This window comes from Anabas testudineus, chromosome 6 (genome assembly GCF_900324465.2).
Source record: "Anabas testudineus chromosome 6, fAnaTes1.2, whole genome shotgun sequence".
NCBI lineage: Eukaryota > Metazoa > Chordata > Actinopteri > Anabantiformes > Anabantidae > Anabas > Anabas testudineus.
The window spans coordinates 5356581-5381330 of NC_046615.1; the positions used below are offsets into that span (position 1 = coordinate 5356581).

General features: G+C 41.6%; 1 protein-coding gene across 1 annotated transcript in view; it reads left to right on the top strand.

Moving 5' to 3' along the window:
• znf423 (zinc finger protein 423) overlaps positions 1-24750 on the top strand; it is a 129281-nt gene that overhangs the window by 97256 nt on the left and 7275 nt on the right. Inside the window, exons 19-20 of the mRNA XM_026366315.1 lie at positions 17571-17702; positions 19436-19551. Coding sequence (XP_026222100.1) covers positions 17571-17702; positions 19436-19551 — 248 coding nt within the window. The remainder of the gene's footprint in view (positions 1-17570; positions 17703-19435; positions 19552-24750) is intronic.

Below are 24750 nucleotides of genomic sequence, written 5' to 3' on the forward strand. Positions count from 1 at the left end.
ATCTCTTCCACCCTTTTCTTCCACTCGTCCAAAGCACTCTCCCTCTCTACCTCCTTCAGTTTCTATCTCTCTCTCCCCAGCTGCACAACATTAGGAGATCAATGAATTAATAAACCACACGCACACACACTGTCATGAGCGTACACACACAGCAGTGTTGACGGATAGATGGAGTGGGCGAGTGTTTTGCTGTCATTAAGTGGGAAACACCAGCTCTCCATCATCATGAAGAGTATGAGAGTTATGGAAAGATCCATAGTTGTTGGCTGAACGTATGGGTGCCACCCATGTTTACTAAATGTCAGTGTCCAAATGTCTTCCAGTATTATTAGAACCCAGTTAAGCCCATGTGATAGTTAATGATGTATTTAACCACAGACAGACAGCTAACCATAGACAGAGAGACTAACAAAATACACACATGTATCAGCTTCCAGATACTGTCTGTTGCATGTGTGGCCGCTCAGACATGAATGTGTGTGTGCTTGTCTGTGCCTCTTTGCACAGAAGACGGGGGAGCCTGTAGAGGGGAAGAGCATTGGAGTGAGTGTTTGATATTTGACAGCTGATTAAAGAAAGTAGTGAAGAGCAGGAAACTCTGACTGGAAGTCTCCCTGGGCGTCATGGGAGGAATGGACAGGAGAAGAGTGGGGGTTGCGGGGGGCCAATGGTAGAGAGAGTGGTGAGACAGATGAGCAAGGGAGTAGAAGATGATAAGGTGGTGGTGTGTGATTGTGGGTCGGGGGTGGCTAGAGATGGCGAATGAGACGAAATGATGGTAAGCAAGAGGGAGCGGTGAAAACTTAACTGGGAAAGGTGTGAAGGCATGGAAGAGAAAGAGGAGGGGAAAGGTGGAACAGCAGAGGAGGAGGAGGAGGAGGATGAGGAGAGAAAATGGAAAACAAGGTGGAGGAGGATGGAGGGTGGCTCAGCACCCTGCTGTTTATCCTTGAACACTCTGAGGAGGTCTCTCTTTCTCCATCTCTTCCTTCTTTCTCTTTCTCCTTCTCACACTCACACTCACACTCTCTCACACACACACACACACACACACACACACACACACACACACACACACACACACAGTACCCGACTGGCACACGAGGGTGCTGTTGCAATTAAACCTGCACAGCATGGAGCCCAGATTGAGAGAGACAGAGAGAGGGAGAGAGGACTCCACGCCACATGAGCACTACCCCTGGAAGACACAGATGAGGAGAGAGAGAGAGGAAGGAGGTGTAGGAAAGAGGGAGGGATGGGTACAGAGGGGACAGAGGTAAAATGGTGTGATGATGGGGTAATGATGGAGAAAACTGAAGTGAAATGTAACAGTACATTTACATTTACTTTCAGTAATTTGGCAGATGCTTATATCAAAAGCAACTTACAAGTGAGGTACAAAGCAAGTAAAGATCTAAACCAAGGAGACAAACTTTAAAGTAAAGTGCTCTAGAAAGAGCACAAAGAAGAGCGCAGAGAAAGATTCGGAAGAGTTCTGTTTTCATCAACTTTTTGAAAACTAAGAGTGAGGCAGCTGAGCGTGCAGAGGTGGGTAGGTCGTTTCACCATCATAGAACGTAATTCGCTTGCAGAGCGCAGTGCGTGAGAGGGAGTGTAGACTAGGATGAGGAAGTTCAGGTAGGTTGACGCTGTTGAGTTTTTAGGCAACAGTCAGGGCTTTGAACCTGGAAAAGTGGTGTAACGTGACCTTTTGGGCTGATTAAAAATGATACATGCTGACAAGGGCAAATCTTTATGCCCTTTAGACAGAGGAGCTGTGATTGATAAAGCTCAGTTGATCATCAATGACCACCCTGAGGTTTTTGGCAGACTTAGTGGGAACAATCACTGTAGACCCTGATGTTGATGCTGATGTTGTGTTGTTTATTGAAAGTCTGACTGGGAAGGCAAAAACTTCTGTCTTGGAGAGTTTGAGCTGAAGTTGGCTCTCTCTCATCCATGCAGCGATCGGCGAAGCATAGCGAGATGTGTAACTGCCAGTGCTCCTACCATTTGTGATAACAGTTGCTTATAAGTGGTTACAGTTATAAATTTTTTTGAGTTGTAGTCTAAATCTACTTTACTGTAGCAGAGTGAATAAACAAAGAGTTAGAGGCGATGTATCACTATATGACAGAGAATGAAGTCCAGTTAAAGTAAGCAAATATTAGTAAGAAAAGAAGGAGAAAGTATAGTGATGTGAAACAGATCATCAGTCAAATACACAGAATTTACACCCCATAATATAACACTGAAAATTTAAAAATCTTTTAATCATGTTTGTATTGTTATCATACTCCTTATGTGCCTTTTGTTATTTGAAAAAGCCTCATGAGCACTACTCTAATCAAGATTTTGCAGAGAACTGTTACATTGCGTTTAATCTTTTGCCCCGTTACTGTGATGCAGCTCCATCACCTCTCCTGCTGTGATTGGTTCTTTAATTAGCTCCTAACAAGAGCCTTCAGGAAGCCGGTGTGCTGATTGGACGTCTTATCATTGTTAATTAGCTCAATTAAGTCATTAGGAGGGTCCTCGGCTTTGTTTCCTGGGGCCACACAGGTAGTGCTACCCCCTTTGTGTGCTTGTGTGTGAGTAAAGAAAGAGAGAGCAAAGGGGAAGGTATTCAGATTTAGAAATTAAGTCATTTCCTCAGCGGTGTGTATAATGACAGACAATGGCGTTGCCATTTGTCTCACTAATATCCAAGCATGAGTATCCTACACACACAATCAAACATAACACTGTATCAAAGCACTATATTGCTATTTTGGTTGTTTATAGGTATGGTAGAATATTTGTTTTTGTTTTTGTTTTTGTGTGTGTGTGTGGCTTTGCGGTGTCCAGGTGTGATATGGTCTGCAGTCGTTGAAAACACACATCTGGAGCAGAGTGAGCACTTTATATCCAGATGTGTTCCAGCAAGGTACACAGACACACGTTTCCATATAATCCTGGCCTTTTACTCTGTTTGTTGTTGTAGTGGAGGGGTGGAGCTTTTAGTGTGTGTGTGTGTGTGTGTGTGTGTGTGTGTGTGTGTGTGTGTGTGTGTGTGTGTGTGTGTGTATGGTTATCATTATCATTGTGAGAACTAGCATTAATTTTTAACCATTGGACTGAGGACATTTTTACAAAGTGAGGATATTTTAGTCGGTCGACACAATGACAAGAGTGTTTAAAGGGTTAGGTAAAGTTAAGGGTGTAGCAGTTAGTACATGTGATAAATGAAAAATAAATACAGAGTAGATTAACATGGACTATGTGGCAGTAGGGGGCTAGGGAATGCATTATGTCAATGAGTGTCCTCATAGTGACTGCCATACAAAAATGTGTGTGTGTGTGTGTTTGTGCATGCGCGCGCTTGTGTGCGGGTGTGCACATGTGTCCAGACATCAGCTGTGTCTGTCAGGTGTATTTGTACAGAAGTTGACAGATGTTATTTTGATGTTGACAGTGACAAAGGACAAAGAGAATAGGCAACAATGAAATAATGTTCCACACACACACACACACACACACACACACACACACACACACACACACACACACACACACAGTCTCTGCTATGAAGTCAGCCATGAGACAATGTTTGGTCAAGCATGGTTGGGTGGAGAGGCAATTAGTAAAAGCTACATTCCTGCAGCAGGGATAGACTGTGTCTCTAACTCCAGCTGTTGTGTACCTACAAATTAGTCAATTATTTTCACTTGTGTGCGCTCCAGTTAATGCAAACAAGTGTTAAATATGATTCACATCCACCCATAACTGTTACCAGTGTTACCTTCTCACCCTCTGAGCAATAGGCACCCAGATGTTTATCTGTTACTAATTGTTTGAGCCTTACTGTGATCTAGCTCTGTTCCGCACACCGCCCATATGCAGAAACAGAGGCTGCTAACTATAAACTCTCACCATCTCTATCTGATTGGCATCTTCTGTTTTCTACACTTAGTTTTAAAAAAATAGTTGTAATCTTTTTTTAATCTTTCCAAAAAACCTGTCTGCTGCTCCTCCAGTTGCATATAAACATGATGTTTCTCTGTGTTGTATCGTGACTCGACTGTGGCAGTGATGCATACCAACAGCGCAGAAACAAGCAACAGGTAATGACGGGGAAATTGATTTGCATCAGACAGTGGCCATCCCAATCATGATATACTACACTGTAAAAATGATAGTCTCAAAGAAGAAACAGCATGTGGTGAGAAGAATTAATTACACAATTAAATAAAAGCATCTGCAGATTTCGCTTAATTTTGTAAAATCTTAAACATAAAGCTGATGGGATTGGCTGAATAAGCTTTAAGCAAGATCTATTGTGTGACTCTGCTTTATCCGAGTGTGGCAGCAGAGAGAGAGACAGGCAGAAAGATGAAGAGTAGCTGTGCAGAATGAAGAGAGAGGGTGATGGAGAGGAAGGAAAGCACCACAGAGACAATGAAACAATGCCCTCTAACCACTGCACTGACATCTCTTTGTTGGAAGTGTGTGTGTGTCTCTTTAAGCACTCTGTGCGTGAGTGTGTGTGTGTGTGTGAGCATGTATTAATATTGATTTAGCATTCTGGCAGGGGGTCTTTGAACCTCACTTTCCCTACTCAAGCCCCCAGAGACATATTGTAGATGCGCACACATACACACACAAGAAGTGGTGTCAGATGTAATTAATGATATAACCTGAAGCCTTGACAGAGAGACAGAACGCCCGTGTACAAAATGTGCACGACTGTCGGAAGGTTTGTGAATATAAATCTGTGTGTTCTTGCATGTCTGGGTGTTTGTGAGACTGAGAGACACAGTCGATGAGTGAGAGAAGAGGGCTAAACTGCGAGTCCCAGTAGTGGCTCTGCTCTGCATGTGAACTCTCTTAAGTAGACTGGAGGACTGTTTAACTGAGCACTTGTCTATGCATGTGCGTGGATGTGCATTTTAGTGTGCGTGTCAAGCTGAATGTTTAATCCAAACACTGCTGTCATGTAGCCTCTATCAGCTTTTTTAATGCTTATTAGCTACAAAAGAGATTTTATACTGGAGTGTGCAGTGACTGAATCAGCTCTTGTTGTTGATTGTATTCCAGATATTTACAGGAATAATTGATGGAGTAGACGGCACTGAGTGTTGAAAATCTGTGTCACAATAGTTTGTTACAGGTGGTTAGTGATAGGACCTTCATGTGTATAAAACTATCAATGATGATACATCATTGATAGTTTTACATATTTTTTGCTGCATTATATTTGTCTGTCTGTCGTGTCAGTTGCTCTGTTGGTCCGCCTCTGCGTCTATCTTTGGGGATTCTCTTTGTAAGTCTGCACATACACACACAAAATCTCTAGACACATGTATATTTGATTCCTGCCTCAGAATAATTAATAACTTTGTGTTCATTTATTTATTTGTTTGTATTTGAGGCTGACAGAAGTGAGAAGTGTGTGTTTGTGCTCATGTCTTCCTGTGCTGCTGTGCGAGTGTGAAGAAGATGGTATTTTATTATTCAATTGTAGTACATTGGAATTTTACAAGCCAGGGTCCACTTCTCTTTAAATTGTAACTTCTTTTTCAATAGGTGCAGTATACATCTGTAATTTTGAAGCTAAATTATATTTGTTGTTGGTGATCTGCACACATCCTCAGTGGATTAGGATTTGTGATTTATTGAATTACATACATATTGTACCTTAATACATATTTTTTGAGTTTCTTCTTGTGTTGTAAATTACTATTTTGAATGGAAAAGATTTCCCTTAACCTGCCTCATCTGCTTTTACATTAAATGTTGACATCTCTTTGCAAACTTACAGTTCAGCTGGATTTATTCGTACTTCACAAGATCAATATTTATAACAAAACAAGCAGAAACTGTAAAAAGGACCTGCTCCTTTTTACTTTTAGTTTAGTATCTTGGCATTTGTAATCTCAGCTCTCTTCCTCTTTTCTGAGTGAAGAAAGAAACCCTTGCTCTTTGATTTTTAAGGACTGGCACAAACCCTGACAATTACTGTTAGGCTTTTAGAGAGGTGTAATTTTTCTCCAGGTAAAATCAGTTGTAGCTGTGCTGGAAATATCTCAGTGCCATATCTCATAGTCTGTGTTTCATTCAGTATGAAGGAGATAAAACACACAAGCTAACACCAGCAATTGTTTTCATTGTGATATACAACCTGAGCTGGATAATCCATCATGGAGCTATAAAACTTTAGTTTAGTTTTCTCAAAGTTTCTGTTTCATGGTTTCCTTGTTCCATCATGTTTTATTTTACCGTCAGTCACCTGAACTGAAGCCCTTTAATTGACATGCTTACTCACTTAATTACAGAATATACTGTAGCCTTTTGCAGGGTAAATGCTGTAATCCAAGAATAATTAAACATATTAATATTACATTGGTACTTTATTGTACAAGGTCGTGCAGCTGATCACAACTCAGAGCAGGTAAACGGCACCTTGCTCCTTTCTAAGCGTGACCTCGGACCACCGGTCCCGGTGATTCAGGAGTGATTGTGCTCCTTGTAAGCTTGATCATTACCTAGTCCACCCAGCTGGAGATGTCTTTTCACAAAAGTCTTACCTTGATTAGCTGTTCTTAGGATGGCTTGGACACACATGCTCACACACATTCAGACATCGGCAGTAAAACTGTATAGAGCAATATCCTGCAATATAGAAGTTGCAGAGGATATGAGCTTCAGCGTCTCTTTATTTTTAAGCTCTTTGATCAGCTGTTTCTTGTCCTGTTTGTAGCATGAACACAGTGGAGTGCAGTACAGAGTGAATGTCAGTGTTGTGATGATTACCGATGTTCAATAAACTCACCTAACGAGTGCAGACCACTTTCTTCCTGCTCAAACAGCTCAAACAGCTAACTTAGTTTACTTCCTCTACAGTAGCTGTTGTTGGCCTTCCCTGTCTGTCCACAGCATGTCTCTGGTGTAATGAAGACGTATAGACGCTCTTCCACCGTTGATAGATAAAGTACATTTTGCCATTTTGTGCCTCTTCAGTGCTGCTATGTTTTCTCATCGTAGTCATGTTTACAGCCAAGAGGCATCCTCCATCTCTCTTGCTCACCCACCCACACACACTCACATACACAGTGTGTGGTTGAGGGAGGTCTCTAGCCATGGTTGCAGGTATCTGGCAGGCTTTTCCACACATGACCTAGTAGTGATTTACTATCTTCATTAGCATGCTGCCGCTCTCTGTGTGTTTGTGTGTAAGTGAGTGAGTGAGTGTGTGTGTGGGCGATACATTTGAGCTTTAGGGAGGGTTAGAGTTGGCTAGCTGCGTGTCTTTTGTGTTGAATGTGTTTTGCTGTGTGAGTTTTTGGAATCAATAAAAAAATCTGGTTTCAGCCTCCCCTCACTTTTCTATTCTTTTCTACTCTGTACCCTGCTATTCGAGTCTCTTCTAGCCTGTTTGTTGTATTGTTTCTATGACCACAGCGTGGTTCAGTTTGGCACGGCCTGGTACGGCACTGTGTTTGTATGTGTGTGTGAGTGTGTGAGAGACAGGCAGGGTAGCTTGGTGGGGGATGTAGCTGGCAAGGACAGGGGGTGAGGACAGACAGGCTGGACCAAGGTCACTCCTACTGTGTGTGTGTGTGTGTGTGTGTGTGTGTTTCTATATACATGTCCACTTGTCCAACTCAGTACAGCTGATGATGTGGCCGGCTTCTTTTTCTTTCAGTCTTTCTCTCTGCTCCGTCTCTTTCTGTTTGTATCTTTTTTGTTTGCTAGTTTAGGAACAAAATTGAAGACAGACACCTTATGTCACCTTGTCTAATTTTTCATCCACCAAAAATGAATCTTCAGCAATTCTAAAAATCCAGGAGTTAACCTAACAAAACAACTTTGTGCTCTGTAAAATCTGTGTTTTCAGACTGTTCTCTGATATTTTATAGATTAAATATTTGAAATGATCTCTATTCTTTCCATATTCGTGTATCACACTCTTTCTGTTAGTCTGTCTGTATATCTCTAGTCTCTCTCTCTCTCTCTCTGTCTCTCTGGGTCCAGATGGGCAGTTTGCAGGTTAACTGGAACAGCTGGAGCTGCATTATTAGCATCCTGCTGTGAGCTCTTATTGGCTCTGCTCCTCTCTTTTTCTTCATCCCTACTTCCTCCTCTTCTTCCACTGTCAGGTTTAGGACTTATGTTTTATAGTTACGCAGAATGAGATGTGGCCAGTCATGTAAGCCACAGTATGTTAGCAGGTTGTATTTACATATAAAGTTAACATTCACCAGACCAAAAAGTGTTAAGTGTCTAGTTTGCGGAATTGAGAAGCACAAAGTGTGATCAGAAAATCTGAACTTTACCTTTTACTGTAAAAGTAAAGTATAAAATATGGAGTGAATGCCAGGTGTATATAGGTATGTAGAAAACAAATGTCTTATAGGGTGCTCAGCAACTACAACTGATTTCAGCAACTACTACATATGATTGCAAATGACACAAGAGTGTGTGGGCAGAGGAGATGCTTTTGGTATGTGAAACAAAAAAATTAAGCAGGTCTCTTAGGCTTTTCTCTCCAGTTTTTGTGTGTATTTGAGTGTGTTTGTGAGTGTTAATGTTGTTGTTGTGGAATGGTGATTGGCTTTTTAGTGGTATTTGGGAGATGCAGCAGGGATAAGCCTGCTAACTCCCCCTGGGAGCACAGATTAAATAAACACACATACACAGACACACACTGGCAGGGATAGACGTACTGTAGACACACATACACACTAGTAACAGCAGGAAAGGATTAGATCGAGGTAGATAAAGACACTCACACATACACAGAGATCTGTTCGATTTAACACCATAAAGGAATGATTATTGAATCGTTAATGAACACAACATGCCTTGGCCTGTTACCTTTCTTTATCAAAGTCATTCCTCTCTCTGCCCATGTAACACACATACATATCATCCCAAACTTTAATACCTCTGTTTCTACAGAAAGAAATATTAATGTAAATAGGGGATGTTTCCCAAACAGAGTGATTCAGAGAAAGGCAAAGACAGTCAGGAGTGACCCTCTCTCCATCACCTTGACAACTAGATCAGAGCCTTAACACGGTTGCCGTGGTGATTAGCCCTGGATACAGACGTGCTTGCTAACCTGGATGGGCGGGTGATTTTTTTTATTTTTTTATTTTTTGGTGTGGGTATCTGTGTGTGTTCTAATGTATCACAGCATGGCGGGCCGGCAGGTTTCATCCACCTTACATCCAGATTTTACTTTCAAAAGCCTGTCTCCTTCAGTCTCCTTTGACAGTGTATGCATGAAACTTTTCTAAAACATGATCTTGACCTGCAAATTACAGCTAGATTATTCAGTCAACTGCACTAAATGTTCATTCAGAAAATCTGTTCAGCAAAGTCATTCAAAAGTAATTTTGATCCTATCCTATTTCTTATCTTTTTTGAATATGTTTCTCTCTATATTTTGTGAAATACAGGCTCATCAAGTATTTAACTATTTTAAATCCAAATCTATAATTGCAAATATTTAATATCTATCCTGTAAAATCCACGTGTAGTTAAACTAAAAATACCTGTAATTAATTAGGGCATGCCCTAACCCATCATAAACATCTTTTATAACTCCTTGTGGATGTCTACTATAGCTTTAAACAGAACAGATTAACACACATACACATACTGTTGATGTGCATCCAGGGGGCTGTAGTTGTGTTTTACATATGTAAACAGATGGAGGATGGAGTGAACGCAGAAAAACAGAAGGAGGAAAAGTGGAGGTAAAAGGGGCAAGAGGGGGAGGAGGGAGAGGGGTGGGGAATGGATGACTAGAGAAGGAGAGGTACTTGAGTTTTAAATGTTAACCTAGGGAGTGGTGAGCTTGTGTGTGAGTAGGTCTGTCTGTCTGTCCTTGTGTGTGTGTGTGTGTGTGTGTGTGTGTGTGTGTGTGTGTGTGTTGATGGTTTATTCACACACAGTGATTAGGCTTATTCCCTCTTGGCCACTTTCAAGCTTTCAATTAAGATTCTAAACACAAATATACTCTGCATTCATTACTCTCATCCCTGCTAACGAGCTAAAAAGAGGTGTGTGTATGAGTGTGTGTGTGTGTGTGTGTGCGTGCGTGGACTGTGTGTGCTTATTGGATGAAATAGTAATTCCCCATTTTCCTGTGAAAGTCCTGAGCGATGATTCCAAGGCCAGAGCGATGATGTAGGCACCTCTCCTGTTTGAATATTAATTAAAGTCTCATTGCGTGTGATAATTCAAGACTGAAACGTCAGCTGCTTGTTGTTACCATCAGGTGCTCTCCAGATGACACTGAGCATTGTGTGTTAGTGTATGTCCCTTTTTCATGTTTGTGAATAACTCCAAATGTGTCTTTCTGTGTTCAGTACCAGTGGCCACTCTTGCTTCAAGTTAAATTCTGGCTCTTGACTCTTGACCATCAGTCATGCTGAATTTAGTGACACATTTAACTGCTGTGATTTTATATCTCAGTGATGCAAAGCACAGTGTTACAACCAAGTCTTGTTTTTGGAGTATTCACTTATTCACTATTATATTATATTATATTATATTATATTATATTATATTATATTATATTATATTATATTATATTTTTTAGATATTTTTTTTAGACCAATTTCACTGACAAACTGAACTTAAAGCTCAGTGATACTAAGCACCACATTACAATCAGGCAGCAAAACAGGATCTCAGTCAATCAAATGTTTTTTTTTTTTACAATTCCCCAGTTGAACCATGATAATGAAAACATGTTTGGTTTAATTTTTATTATTTGGACATGAAACATCCTAAGTGTGCACAGGATAAAGGAATGTATTGATGCTGAAGGTCATATTTTTCTCAAGAAGTGGTTGCCTTGTTTCATGGGTATACTGCACTCTGCTGCAAATCTGTGTTCAGAGATAATGTGTCGCCTACCTGGAGCAATGCTGCTTTTATGTAAAATGTTAGTGAAACAAAACAGAATCTCAGTCAGTACAGACATTTGAGATTTTAACTTCCCATTCATATAGAGTACCCTTCAAATAGATTGGAATGATAAGGCCAGATCATTTGTGCTTGCTATACACTGAAGATGTTTGGATTGAAGATCGGCACCTAAATACGAGACTAAAAACCATTGTGAACCCCAAAACAGCAGCCAGTGACATCTTCAACAATCTCCACAGAGCAGTAGTGAATGTATCATATTCAACTATGTGAAGAAGACTTCAGGAGCAGAAATACAGAAGGCCTACCACAAAGATGCAAAGCCCTCGTCAGCAGATAGAACTGGGAAACCAAGAAAATACAGAGATGAAGCCCAAATATAAAATCAACTAGGTGGAATTAATGATGTGGCTTATCGGTGAGTGTTGTAAACAGGAAGTAAACAAAATCATTTAGTCATTGTGTTAAATGCTACTGTGTGTGTGTGTGCGTCTGTGTGTATGCACATGTGCATGTGTGTAAGTGAGAAGGCTTTTGGCTTTGACAGGACCGAGCGCTCCAGCTTCCTACTGTTATGTAATCTGATAGGGAAAATCCAAGCTGCTACACACATACACACACTCACAGCCTCCATCCAAGACACACATGCACTTATGCACTATACAAATATGCTCAATTTGTGCTTCCTTTCATTATACACACAAACACAAACTGGTTATCACCATATGCTCTCCTCGTCTGCCAATATTGCGCGAGCGTGTGTGTGTGTGTGTGATAGACTGAACATTTTTACTGAAAATATTTAGCTCAAACAGGAATGTCGATCGTAATCAAGGGTTTGGAGATTGGAGGAACTCCATCAGTGGTTTTCTGGTGTACGTTTCATTAGTTACATTTAAAGAGACTATTTTTTTCCCTGTTCTTTAAGTAGATTTGGCCACTAATAACCATCTTAAAAAGCTTACAAGAGTTGTGTAAATAATTGTTTATCCATTGTTCCACATAACTTTAACATACCTGCATTAGCTATGTTTGCAATTGATGCACAGCACTGCCTTCTTTCTTTTTTATTTAAGTCTGCTTTGTCAGATCTTGCATGCATCATGCAATTACACATCTATGCCTTTGTACCATTTTGCAGTCTTCTGAGCAATTTAGCATCAATTTGCATCATCAGAGATTTCTCGAAGTGACAACTATATCTCGTATCTTTATTTAGCTAAATAAAAAAATCCACATGAAATAGAAGGCGTAAACAAATGATGAAAATATTAACAATTACCTCACAGAGAGAGTGATAGAAACAGAGAGGGAAGATGGAAGATGAGAGGAGGGAGGTAGAATATGTGTGGGTGTTGGATACTCGCGGGACCTCAGCACTGCAGCATTATTTCTGTGTGTGTGTGTGTGTTAGAGAGGGTGAGTAAAGGTGGGGGCACTCTTGGGACCCCTCCAGCACTGCAGCAGGTTGTGTGTGTGCATGAGTGTGCGTGTGTATTTTCTCCAGCCCCCACACTACCAATGGGTCAAGCTCACGCCACCCGCATGAGCCCCCCCCCCTTAGTTACCATGGAAACACACCTTGAGCGAGCCCCCCCAAGAGAGGTGCATATTCCTCCTTCCGTCCACTGCTCTCTTCTTTGCTATACTCTTTCTTTCTCCCAACGCCCCTGTTTTTCTACCTCCATCCATCCCATCATCTCACACTCCATCCCTCTCTCTACAGTCCTCTTTCCTCTCTCTCTTTCGCTTTCTTCCTCTCCTATACTGTCCTAGCCATCAATTGTCTGCCTTGGTTTATGACCTGTCTTCCGCAAGGGACCAAACACTCACACTTTCTGCTGCTCTTTCACATTCACACACACAGGCTCACATAGTTTGGGGATGGAGGGGGTTGACCGAAGCAGGGAAGTGCAGTAATGGGGGGTAGACACCCAAGAGGCACCCAGCAGCCCATACAGAGAAGAAATAAAGGAAGAGTGGGTGTGAGGTTGGGGCTCGTGGGGACCAGACACCCAAATGAGTTTCCTAGCCAAGTCTAAGAAAGGGTTAAGTTGTGTGTGTGTGTGCGTGCATGTACGTGTTTGTACATGTGTCTGTGTTGTGTAATAAGGGAAGGCAAACACCTTAGGGATCACACAAACACAAACCAAGAAGCTCATTTATGTTCTGCTGCATGTTGCAGGGGTCTGTGCAGAGGCCAGCGTGAGTGTGGGTGTGTGTGTGTGTGTGTGTGTGTGTGTGGGTGTGTGTGTGTGTGTGTGTGTATTGGTGTGATGGGGATGATGCCACCTGGTCCCTCTCCTCTGGTCAATTAGCAGAGAGAGAATGAGGCTGAGGGAGAATATGAGCAATGAGTGTGTGTGTGGCTACATGGCAACAGTATTAATAGTGGATATATAACGATGGGTCTGACTGCATTATGGTCTTTTTTCTTTGTGGGACCCCTGCCCCTTTCTTCATACCTCCCCTTTATCCACACATATTGCATTCTATTCTCACACTGTTTTGGTTTACTCCTCTCTGTTATATTTTTATCTCTCTGAGGTGAAACCTCATTGGTCATTCTACAGAAGTGTAGCAGCTACCCCCCAATTACCTGTATGTGTATGTTTTTAGTTGTGTGTGTTGCTCCAGCTATTTCTCAGTTAAGAGGGGACACAGCTTTGGAGTATGGTCAAGCTACCTCTCCGTAGTGTCAAGTTGTCATGTTGTCACGTCTTTCTCGCTGTCTGTCATACATTATTTGTTTGATGTTACTTCTTTATCTGCTGCCCAAAATAATAACACTACAAGATGTATTAATTAGTGACAAGTGACAATTACAGGCTTGGCCTGGATAACGGTGAAAACTTGAAGTTTCAGTGCTATTTTTTGTAAAAGTCTATGCAGAAATGCCATCGTCAGGTGAAATATTACCTGTGGAGAAATCAAGAAAAATGTCTTAACTAGTTCCCAGTTACCACTAGAGTTGGCATAGCAACCAATTATGAATAGCCAGCTGTGCATTATGAGAACTGCCTGCACAGCTGGAAAGTGTCTTTGGCTAATCTGGTAAGGTTCAAAAGCTCCTTACATAATTCTCATTGTGTCATATGGAAAGAGTTGTGTTATAGTACTAATTCCATGTTTGCGTCAACCTCGTGTTAAAAGTTTAGTATGTCTCTTTGGGTATAAAAAGAGAGAGAGAAACCAGGGTGTGACACATTTTACCAGCACACATGGATAAAAGTATACCACATAAACAAGGTTTACAATTTGAAACAACCCTCAGTAAAGAGAGTTGAAATAATAATAATGAAACAATCTACTAACTTGCTTTGATGCACATTAGAAAAAAGCAGAAAAAGTTCATTTTGTGTTTGGTGGTAACAAACTCAGAGTCCTAACCTTCACCCTGCCTGTCTCCCCCTCTCCTCTCATCCCTCTCTCCCCTGTGTTCTCTATCCCAGCATAGGCCTCCCAGGGTTGTGTGTGTGTCTGTGTGTGCGTGTGCTGGTGGATCAAATGCACTCTGTGAGACAAAGCGTAACTGCGGGATGCTCTACGACTCTGTCATCTCACTATGGGTCACATACACACATGCTCGCACATGGACTGGGTCTCAGAGGGGGACAGCATACAGAGACTGTGGTCCCCACACACACTGATCAAAACAATGTATTTGTCAGAAAAGAGAACTCTTTCATGGGACACACACACACAGAGGCGTTGGAGGCCTCTCTCCATGCCCTTGTTCCGGACAGCCCAATTATCTCTCTGCACCTCACTGTTTTCCCTTCACTTCTCTCTCTTTCTGTCTCTCTCTCTCTCTCTCTCTCTCTCTCTCTCTGGTCTTTCTCTTTCTCTCTAACTCTAGTTTTGTCTTCACTCATCTGTAGGCACTTGTATTCACTCCTACTACAACAGATTAATTACCTGTTAAGATGTCCATTGTAAAGCTGATGAATTCTGTGACATCACCTGTATGTCATCCTCCAGGCACATACTTGCGTAATCTCAAATAAAATAAACAAGCAAATTTTGGTTTTCGTGTGTGAGTTGTTAAGATTAGAAATGATCAATGCTTCTAAGGTGGTGTGGGGACCATTAAATTGTGATAATCACCTTTAACTATTTTTCACATTTTATAGGTAAAATTATTAAATATATAATTTAATAATTTTGCCTATAACGTAAAAAAAAAACAGTGATGGGATATTTGATAAAGACAAAGATTATCTGTTAACTGTCATTGTGCAGTTACTGGTTTTTGTATTTGTTGAACTTCTAATGACTTTGTCACGCTTGCACAGTATGTATAAGACTAGTGAGGATGCCACTGTCTAAAATCATCGGCTGTGGGTAGTAGGCACAGCACTGAGAAGTTAGCTGATGTTTGACCACTTTCTCTGATCCTGGCGGCGTGGGAGAGTGCAAGCCAACTTCTAAAGAGAGCATTACCCCTACTGAGGGCTAAAGCTTTAAGGTTTTTTCTACAGCTGCCCCCCCTTGCAACACATACATACACATACAGACATATACACCCTAAGATCACTGAAGCGTAGGCATTTCTTACTTGTTGAAACTCTGCTTCTATCAGTGCTTTTACTATGTGTTTATCTCATCTCATATCTTGCTAGTTTTCAGTTGAAACAACAATTTTCTATGTTAAGGACGTGTATTAAATATATTGTAAAATGTAAGTGTACCTCTACTAATACAAGAATATGATAATGAGAATACAGTATGTAACATGACAAATGATTAAGCTGGTAGTGCTATACACCCCCAGCCCCCTTCTTTCTCCCTCTTTCTCTCTGTGTGACTCTCTCCATGTGACTCTCTCCTGCTGTTTCAATCTCCTAGTAAATGATAATGAAGCTCTATCTGTCTCAGTATGTTTCGGACACACTGGCGCCCCACACAGCCTAGCAGCCTTTGAGGTTTGTGTGTGTGTCTGTGTGTGTGGACAGGGGATGTTTGGGGTCCAGGACCATGCGGCATATCATCTCATCCTTATAAGCCCATGTGGCACCCACCGCAGACACACGCACACACCCATGGTTGTTGAGACGGGATTAGGGCACCCTTGTGTTGGCCTTTGAGGCAAGGAGAGATAGGAATCTTTGTGTGTGTATTTGTCGGTATGGGTGTCATGGATGTGTGATTGAAGACGTTATTAACCCTGCAATCCCCTGCAGCTCTGCAGCTGAAGTTCTGCAAACTGTTTGAAGCTGTGTGTGTATGTACACACTTACAGGACATATGTGACAAAATGGAGACACAGATTGTGTCCTCCGTGAATTGGTTGTGTATATCTCTTGAGTCAGTATGTGTTTATGTGTCTGTGTCTATGTGCAGCTCCACAAGGGGTCACAGATTGGCCCACAGAAGACACCATCTGATGTCTCCGGGCAGTACAGACCTGTGGCGAGCATGTGTGTGTGTGGCCCCACGCTGTGTGTGTGTGTGTGTGTGTGTGTGTGGGCGACTGGGGCATTGGTCATGTATGGTACAATGGTGATAAGAGCAACGGGCGGGAGACCTGATCGTCAAGGGGTGCATGCATGTTTGTATGTGTGTGTTTATGACGCCCACCTTTCATCTGGCCTTTCACCATGGGTGCTGTGATGTCACTCACACCTTCCTAAAATAGACACAGTACACACACACACACACACACACACACACACACACACACACACACACACACACACACACACACACACACACATTGTTATAGTCCCCAAATGAGAATACTGTTATTCAGTTGCTTTATCTTTCATAGAGATTATACTTTATTAAGTGTGTATGAGTGTGACATTGTAAAAATAGAATAATCTCTTTAGCCTGAACAAATTGATTAATGAAGTGCTCCTTGTACTTGTACATAATGTCAGCCACTACAAGATAGGAGAAGAGCTGATTTACATGGATTGGGTACATGTTTTTCTTTAAAGTATGATAAAGCACAGCTAGTTTGACACCACAGATTGACAGCAATAGTAGTAAAAAAGAGACAACACGCAGGAAAAATGAAGTATATATGAAGATACAAGGTATATATGAAGAGTGGTAATGGGGAGGATGAGAGGTTTGAACTGGAGCCTACACAAATTAATCATCAAGTGATGGACCAAGAGGGGCCATAAGGGTAGATGGAGGGAGGAATGGGCAAAGTGAGGCATTGGATGAGTGACTGCAGTCGGGCATGGCAGATAACGAGGACAGAGAGGGGAGGAAGAACGACTATATGACGAGGGTAGATCATCCACAGCCCCAGTGGGGAGGACAGGCAATTACCAGCTGGGGCAGATATTGCACTGGGCTTGGTGGGAGTGAGTACTGGGGGAGTGTACAAGGGGGGGGCTTTGAGAGGAGAACATACAGCTAGGGAGAGGAGGGTATGAGACAATCATCATAATGTGTGTGTCTATACAGTATATAGTATAAAGAATTTGCTTTACTTTAAGGGTAAACTTTGCAAAACAGCAATTGAGTGATAAATATATGTATATATATAATACACCATTTCAGATCGTACGCTTGTCAAAGCCTGAAAGTCAGCAGTAAATATTCTGAAAGTATGTCACATGTTCCTGTTGTTGTTCCGGTAGTGTGTGCTTAATCCAGCCTATACATGCGTGTCTGTCTCCTATTTGCAGAGGAGGGCATCAATCACGAGTGCAAGCTGTGTAACCAGATGTTTGATTCACCTGCCAAGCTGCTTTGCCACCTGATAGAGCACAGCTTCGAAGGTATGGGAGGTACCTTCAAGTGTCCCGTCTGCTTCACAGGTGAGAGACAGACACACACGCGCACGTTCACCTTCAAGGACAGCAACAAAGATAATTCTTGCTCACTTGTGTCCTGTCTTCTTTGCAGGATTATCCTTATTAAAGTAACTACTAAAGCAATTATGCGAGCACCACACTTTCTCTTTGCAACAAACTGGTCACAATCACAAATGTTGTGTTTATGTTGGTGAAAATGGAAGATGAGGTTAATATTGCTGCTCGTAGCACAGCGCGCACTTAAATCTTCTGTGGCATCAGCTCCAGTACCTGTTGTGCTGTAGCTCAGAAATTGCTCTCTTTGGGTTACCTGCATCATGATACATAGTGGAAATGTGCTGTAATGGCTGTAAAGTTTTAGGTTTGGGGTAAACATTGAGTGCACATTAGGAATATCCATTGTTTTAACATTTCTAACTGTGGGAGTAATATTCCTGCAGGGCGCCACTGCTAAAAAGTACTGACAAAACTGTGTGTGCAGAAGTCCATGCAATAATACCACTAAACAGGCCAAATATGAAGCACCTTATATCTCTGAAACCCACTGGAGGGCTAAGACAAAATGCTGGATGACCAAATTAGGTCTGCAGTGTTCAGAGTGTTTCATTCTACAACAATTTCTGCACCCGCGCACTCTCCCTCCATCCCATCCTATCTCTTGACTCTCTCTTTCTCTCTCTCTCTCTCTCTCTCTCTCTGTCACTCCATCACTCTCCTTCCCTCCCTCAGTTGTTGAGTTTGTCTTGTGTGTGTTGTGTGCTTCTCCCCCCCAGGTACACAGCAACACTTTAAACTTTAACTCTATTCCTTGGTGGCTTATGAATTAGTAAGATGGGCACCACTCCTATGGGGAGGCTTAATAATTCAACACATACACATTCACAGTGAAAACCAAAAGTTTACTGAAACAAAGGGGAAAGAAAGAAAGAAAGAAAAAAAGTATATAAGACAACACTGGAGCGGAAGTAAAAAAAAAACAAAAAAAAGAGATAATTTATTGATAAATATCACAAGGTCTGCTGAGGCTAGCTCTTTCTGTTTTCTCTTTCTTTCTTTTGGTCCCTAATGTTTTTTTCTATCCCATTTACTCCCTCATTTCCAAGTGGCCTTCATTCCCTGTGTATGTTTCTGTGGTTGTTTATACAGAAAACTCAGTTGCCATTTGGCTCAGCGTCTGTATAGCATAATCGTTGTTCAGTGCCCCTGTGCAAGTGTTTGCCTCAAATGAGCACCATACCAAATGTATTAGATTTTGTTTCAAAAGTTTTGTTTAGGCAAATTTACTGACCCCTCTTAAATCATGAAAATATAGATCTGCTTTTGGGGACTATTATGTTTGTTGTGATGACAGTTGTCAGGGAGGTGAATATTAGATTTTTGGTATTAAGTTGGTTTTAAAATGACCAATAGTGAGTATTTCTCTACATTTTAAGTTATCTAGAATAGCTTTATACAGTTCCCTGACATTTTCCAAACTGTCAACATCACTGTGTCTGGCTGTCACGTACAGTAATCCTTCTCTAGCATCTGCTGCTGCTGTGCACTCACAATCTTTGCTCTGCTCCTCAAATAACATTTGGTTATAACAGCTAGGCAGAAACCTAGTGTTCATTGCCCATTTAACTCACGTGGCAATTGAGACAAGTGTCACTGTTATCATTCTTTCTGTTCATACTGAACATTATACTGAATATACATCCAACATAAACTGCATAACCTCTTCTGTTTGTACTCAGTGTTCGTGCAGGCCAACAAGCTCCAGCAGCACATCTTTGCTGTCCACGGCCAGGAAGACAAGATCTATGACTGTTCCCAGTGTCCGCAGAAGTTCTTCTTTCAGACAGAACTACAGGTAGGTCACCTGGTCTCTCTAGATTTTGACATTACTTTTTTGTCTGTGTATTGTTCTTGTCTGGTATTAAGAACTAATTAGGAAATTTACTCTGTGCAGATACTTGCACACTGCCTCCCAATATAGCAGGTGGACTGTGGAGAGTCAGTGTACCAGAGAAAAGTAGGGAACTAATATTGTGACACCAAACAAGATAAACGTTACCTGGCATCACCTGAATATACCTCCTTTTTTCTTTCACAACCTCACTGTTCATTCCTCCGAGCTGCTTCTTTACGGATTTTCTCGATTTTCCCTTAATCTCTATATTTGTCCACACACCCTCTTTCCATTCCTCTGTCCTCTCTTTCTATCTCTCCTCATGAGGTCTGAGCAGGGTGCTGGCAAGCTTGATGTCATTAGGGTCCAGACACATTTGTGTGTGTGTGTGTGTGTGTGTGTGTGTGTCTCTGTGTGTCTGTGTGTGTGAAAGAGAGGAGAGGAGATAAGTCACCCAAGAGTAGGTCCAGGGCCAGCTGTGGGTAGGTCTGTCATGATATAAACCTTACGGTCCTGTTCCATTTCCTCCTTCCTCCACATGTCTTGTGCATCTTTGGCACTGGACAAGTGACCTACAAGATGTGCAGGTCAAACATCATACGTGTTAAAGATATCTTCCCTCGTGCTTTAAAGACAGCATAGTATATATCAGTTATCAGTTATATAAATGAGTGAAGATCGTTGTATAAAAGCCAAGTTAATCTCAATCAAATACAAAATACTCTAATACGATCGCCAGCTTGGTGACTTTTACCTTTGGACCCAACTTTTATAGCAACAGTATATTACGTGAAATCAGTTGCTTCCAATAAATGTTTCTGTGTTCAAGAAAATCAATTGACACTGTCAACCAGGACAGGTGCAACCCTGCAAGTCACAGGTAGATAGGAGAGTACTACATTCCCACTGTGGTGCTGTGTGTTTTACAATTCCACTACACAGATGGTAGTATAAATAATTGATTACAAAAAAGTAAAAAGAAAATATGACAATAGTGCAGTTATCATTTAAGTGGAGCTTGCAAAAGCACCACCACTTTCTTAGTGTTTGAGAGGCAGAAGACTACATTTTCACTAGTGTTTAGGTCAAAGCAGTACTGTAGTTTATTTCACTGATCCCTTCTCTATTGGATGTTTTTCACATCTTCAGTGGATCTGATCTTCCAGACTAAATGCAAGGTCCACCTGAGAAGAGTATAGTTTAAAATACAGCTAATAATATTGGTGCCTGATCACTCAGAACACTAATAGTAGCAAAAGATGTTCACTTCATAGTAAGGGCTGTATTCAGCTTGTAAATAATTTATAAAGTGGTTGGTGGAGAGGCAGAGGTACACGCTCAAAGTGGCAATGATGTAGGGCCAGAGGTGGTGGGCATATGGCTGGCCAGTCAATTTAACAGCAGGGTGACTGCTGGACCCTGTCGGTTAATGTTCACACACAGGCACCACTCACACCTCCACACACCTTTCATACTCATACATACACATACATGTTGTATGCAACAGACAACCAGCTACACTCTCCTTCTGTAACCCTAATGACTTCTCTGTTCTCTAAGCATCTCAGAAGGCAACAGTTATCACTTGAATTAATGAATGAAGTTAGATTTGGAGTCAAAACAACTTGACTGCATTTCTCAAACAAGCTCAACATTATAAAGCTGTTCTTCTTACATATCCACGCTGTTAAGTTTCAGGTCAGATGACTTTAAATCTGTTGTTTTGCTTCAAACTAAGTTGAGCTCAGTTCAACCTGTTTTTCATCCCTCAGCTCCTTATACTTCTTCCTCTTTGGCTGCTGTACTGTGGAAGTATCCATCTTGTTACTCTTTGGTCCTGGCCCAAGTGTGTGTGTGTGTCTGTCTGTGTGTGTGTGAAAACTTGCAGCCGGAGCCTGACCCGCCACAGCTCCATTGCCCCATGGGAGGGCTCTCTAAGTGGGCTAGACAGAATGGCTGACTGGGGGAGATGGAGAGCTACAGCCATGGAGGTTAATGCCACTGCTAGCTGTTACTGCCTGTGTGAGAGAGAGAGTGAGTGTGTGTGTGTGTGTGTGTGTGTGCGCGCGCACGCGCATGCATCTGACAGAGAAAGTGAAATGGAGTAATGTGTGTGTGTGTGTGTGTGTGTGTGTGTGTGTGTGTGTGTGTGTGAGAATGAGTGAGCGGGCGCGTGTGTCTGTGTTTTAATGAGGTGCGGATGGATTAAGAAGGCTGGTTGGCTAGCTAGAAAAGGCTTTGACCTCTTTCAACCTCTCAGAGGGGCCATCCGATGTCCAGCTCACTCTCTCTTTCTCTTTCTTTCCCTCACACATACACACACTCCCAAGGGCTATAGCAGGATGGACACACCGCTGCATCATCCTTTCTCCCTCCTGGTTGAACTCCTTCAGTTCCTCTTTTCTATCTCTGTTTCTATCCATCTCACACACAGACATACCACAATGTTTTCTTTCCCTCTTCCTGTCTCTCTCTCCATCCACTTGCTCTGTTTTCCTCCCTCTCTCTGACTCCCCATGTCTCCCAGAAGAACCAGCCCCTATGCATATTTTAGCCCCTCTCCTCTCTTCCTCTCTTCTGTGTCTCTCCCCAGTGTCCCATAAATAGTGCAGACGTAAGCTGGTAAATAAGAGATGTTTTGGTGTGTCTATCCGTCTATGTGTGTGCGTCTGTGTGTGTGCGTGTAAATAAGAAATGCTATGGCCCTGATCAGTGAGGTCCTTCTGGATCTCTCTCTGCCTTTAGTCCCAGACTTCACATATGACTTTCTCATACTCTTTCTTTTAATCTTTTTTTTTTTTTTTTTTTGCAATTAACATGAAAGTTTTTTTGTTTTTGTCTTTTTTTTTTAAGTCAGTTTTTCCACCACCAAGAAACAATTCAACACTGAATGCCCAGTATGCATGATTCCTATCATCAAAACGTCTACAGAATGTTGTGTTTTAGGATCTTTGGAGGCTATGTTTTTCTCTTGTAAAAGAATACCTAGTTTGAAATATCAATCCATCTCTACATCAGCTCTGACTCTCCCTCGTTACATTCCCTGACAGACTTCTTGATCTTCACATTCTTTCTATGCCTCCAGGGGGTGCTAGACTGCAGCTTCTGCCCTCAGTGCTTCCTGCTATCTCTGGCTCCATCCATCACTCTTGCACTCCTCCCCAATCATCCATTTTCCTGCCTTTGCGCCGGTTATGCTACACAGTTTCCTTTAGCAGTAGTAAATATTTAAACACTGATAGATGGGTGGATTGCTGGTCAGATGAAGAAATGGATTGATGTGAGGATAGATGGGGAGGATCTTTTAGCTTGTTTTTGTGTTGATTCCCTCTACCGGATCTTCCCCCTTTCCCTCTGTCCCAGCAGTGTTGAATATTTGAGTGTTGTGCTCGCACGCACAACCACAAAGGCGCGCAGAGACCTGTTTCCTTGTAGACGCATTTAAAAGAACATGTAGTGTACATATGCAGTGATGGGTGGATGACATGATGAGACAATAGACTAAGAGATGGAAAAGTACCATAGAGGGGGATGAAAGAATCTACAGCAAGTCAAGACAATAGACAGTATAACACACTAACGTAAAGTGCTTTCATTTCAAATTAATACAGCTGGACTACATCTAAACATTGGAGCTTCTATATCAGTAACATGTTATTAATAATTTAACGGTATACTGAAGTATACCGCAGCCTGAAGATATCATCCAACCTCCGCAGCAGTTACTACATGTGGTCCTGGAGATACGCGGAAAATGAAAGATAGCTCAAAATAAAGATATTCAGTGTTAAGGAGAGAATAGATTGGCAGGACTGTTCAATGCCAAGTGTGTGTTTCTAATGGCTATCATTGTCAGGACAAGCATGAATTTCTAACCATTAAACTGAGGACATTTTTACAAAGTGAGGCCATTTTAGCTGGTCCAGGTGTTTAAAGAGCAGTTTCAAAGTTAAGACAAGATTTTAGGTTTAGGGTTAGATTTAGGTTTTGGTTAGGGTTAGGTAAAGTTCAAGGTGAGGCAGTTAGTTGTGATGGTTAGGGTTAGGGTAAGGCAGTACACATGATAAATTAAAAATAAAGAGTAGATGGCCTAAGCGAGAGTAGGGGGCTAGAGAATGAAATATGTCAATAAGGGTCCTCACACTGACTGCCAAACAAAAATATGTCTGTGTGAAATGAGCTGTGTTTAGTAGTCTGTCTGTGAAAAATGTTGTCTTTTTCTGAATGTAAGAGCCTCACTGTCTCCCTCTAACTGAATAATGGAAAGGTGTGGATGTGGCTAAACTGGCAATAGGTTTTGTGTACATACATTATATATATATATGTGTGTGTGTGTATTTATTTGTGTGTGTTTTCCATTGTCTGGGTGTTGCTGTCAGTTGTGAGTGTTGTGTCAATTCGTAGTGTGTACTCTGTGATCCATGTATCCCCTGACTGTGTGTGTGTGTGTGTGTGTGTGTGTGTGTGTGTGTGTGTGTGTGTGAGAATTTGATCCATATATCCCTGTGGCGTTCCAGGGGAGCGCAGCTCAGCTGCCCCACAGATCACTGGGAGAGTCTGTGTTATTAGAATGGGGACCTGGGACTCACACATACACACACATACACATATACACACACACACACATACATAAAAACACACTCTCTCTGTCTCTCTCTTTCTCTTACCTCCGTGAATCTGTGGACTTGAATGTATTTGCAGCAGGGTAAAGACAGGAACAAAAAAAGATTCAAAACAAAAAGAAGGTGACGAGACTGAGAGAGACTGCAGCAATGCCAACATTACCCAGTATTACAGTACCAAAGCTACTACAGCAGTATTTTCAGTATTACTTATTTATTTTACAGTGCATAGGAAAATAACCTGATTTATAAAATGACAAATGATCAAAGAAAACAAACCTTAATATTGACACGTTGTTTCTTCCTTCAACTAACTAAAATGCACACAGATTGTGTACGTGGCTCTTCACACTGTTGGGATATTTGCAGTCTGTATTGTGCCACACTGTGAATGCAAATCACTTTCTGCTCATGTTGGAGTTAAATAGAAGAAAGAAAGTCAATGTGGGACGAGTTAATCATCTGGAAATATTATGTTTATATGCATGTGTACACTTGTGTGTGGTTGCATTCATATTTCGAGGAACTTACTGCCAGA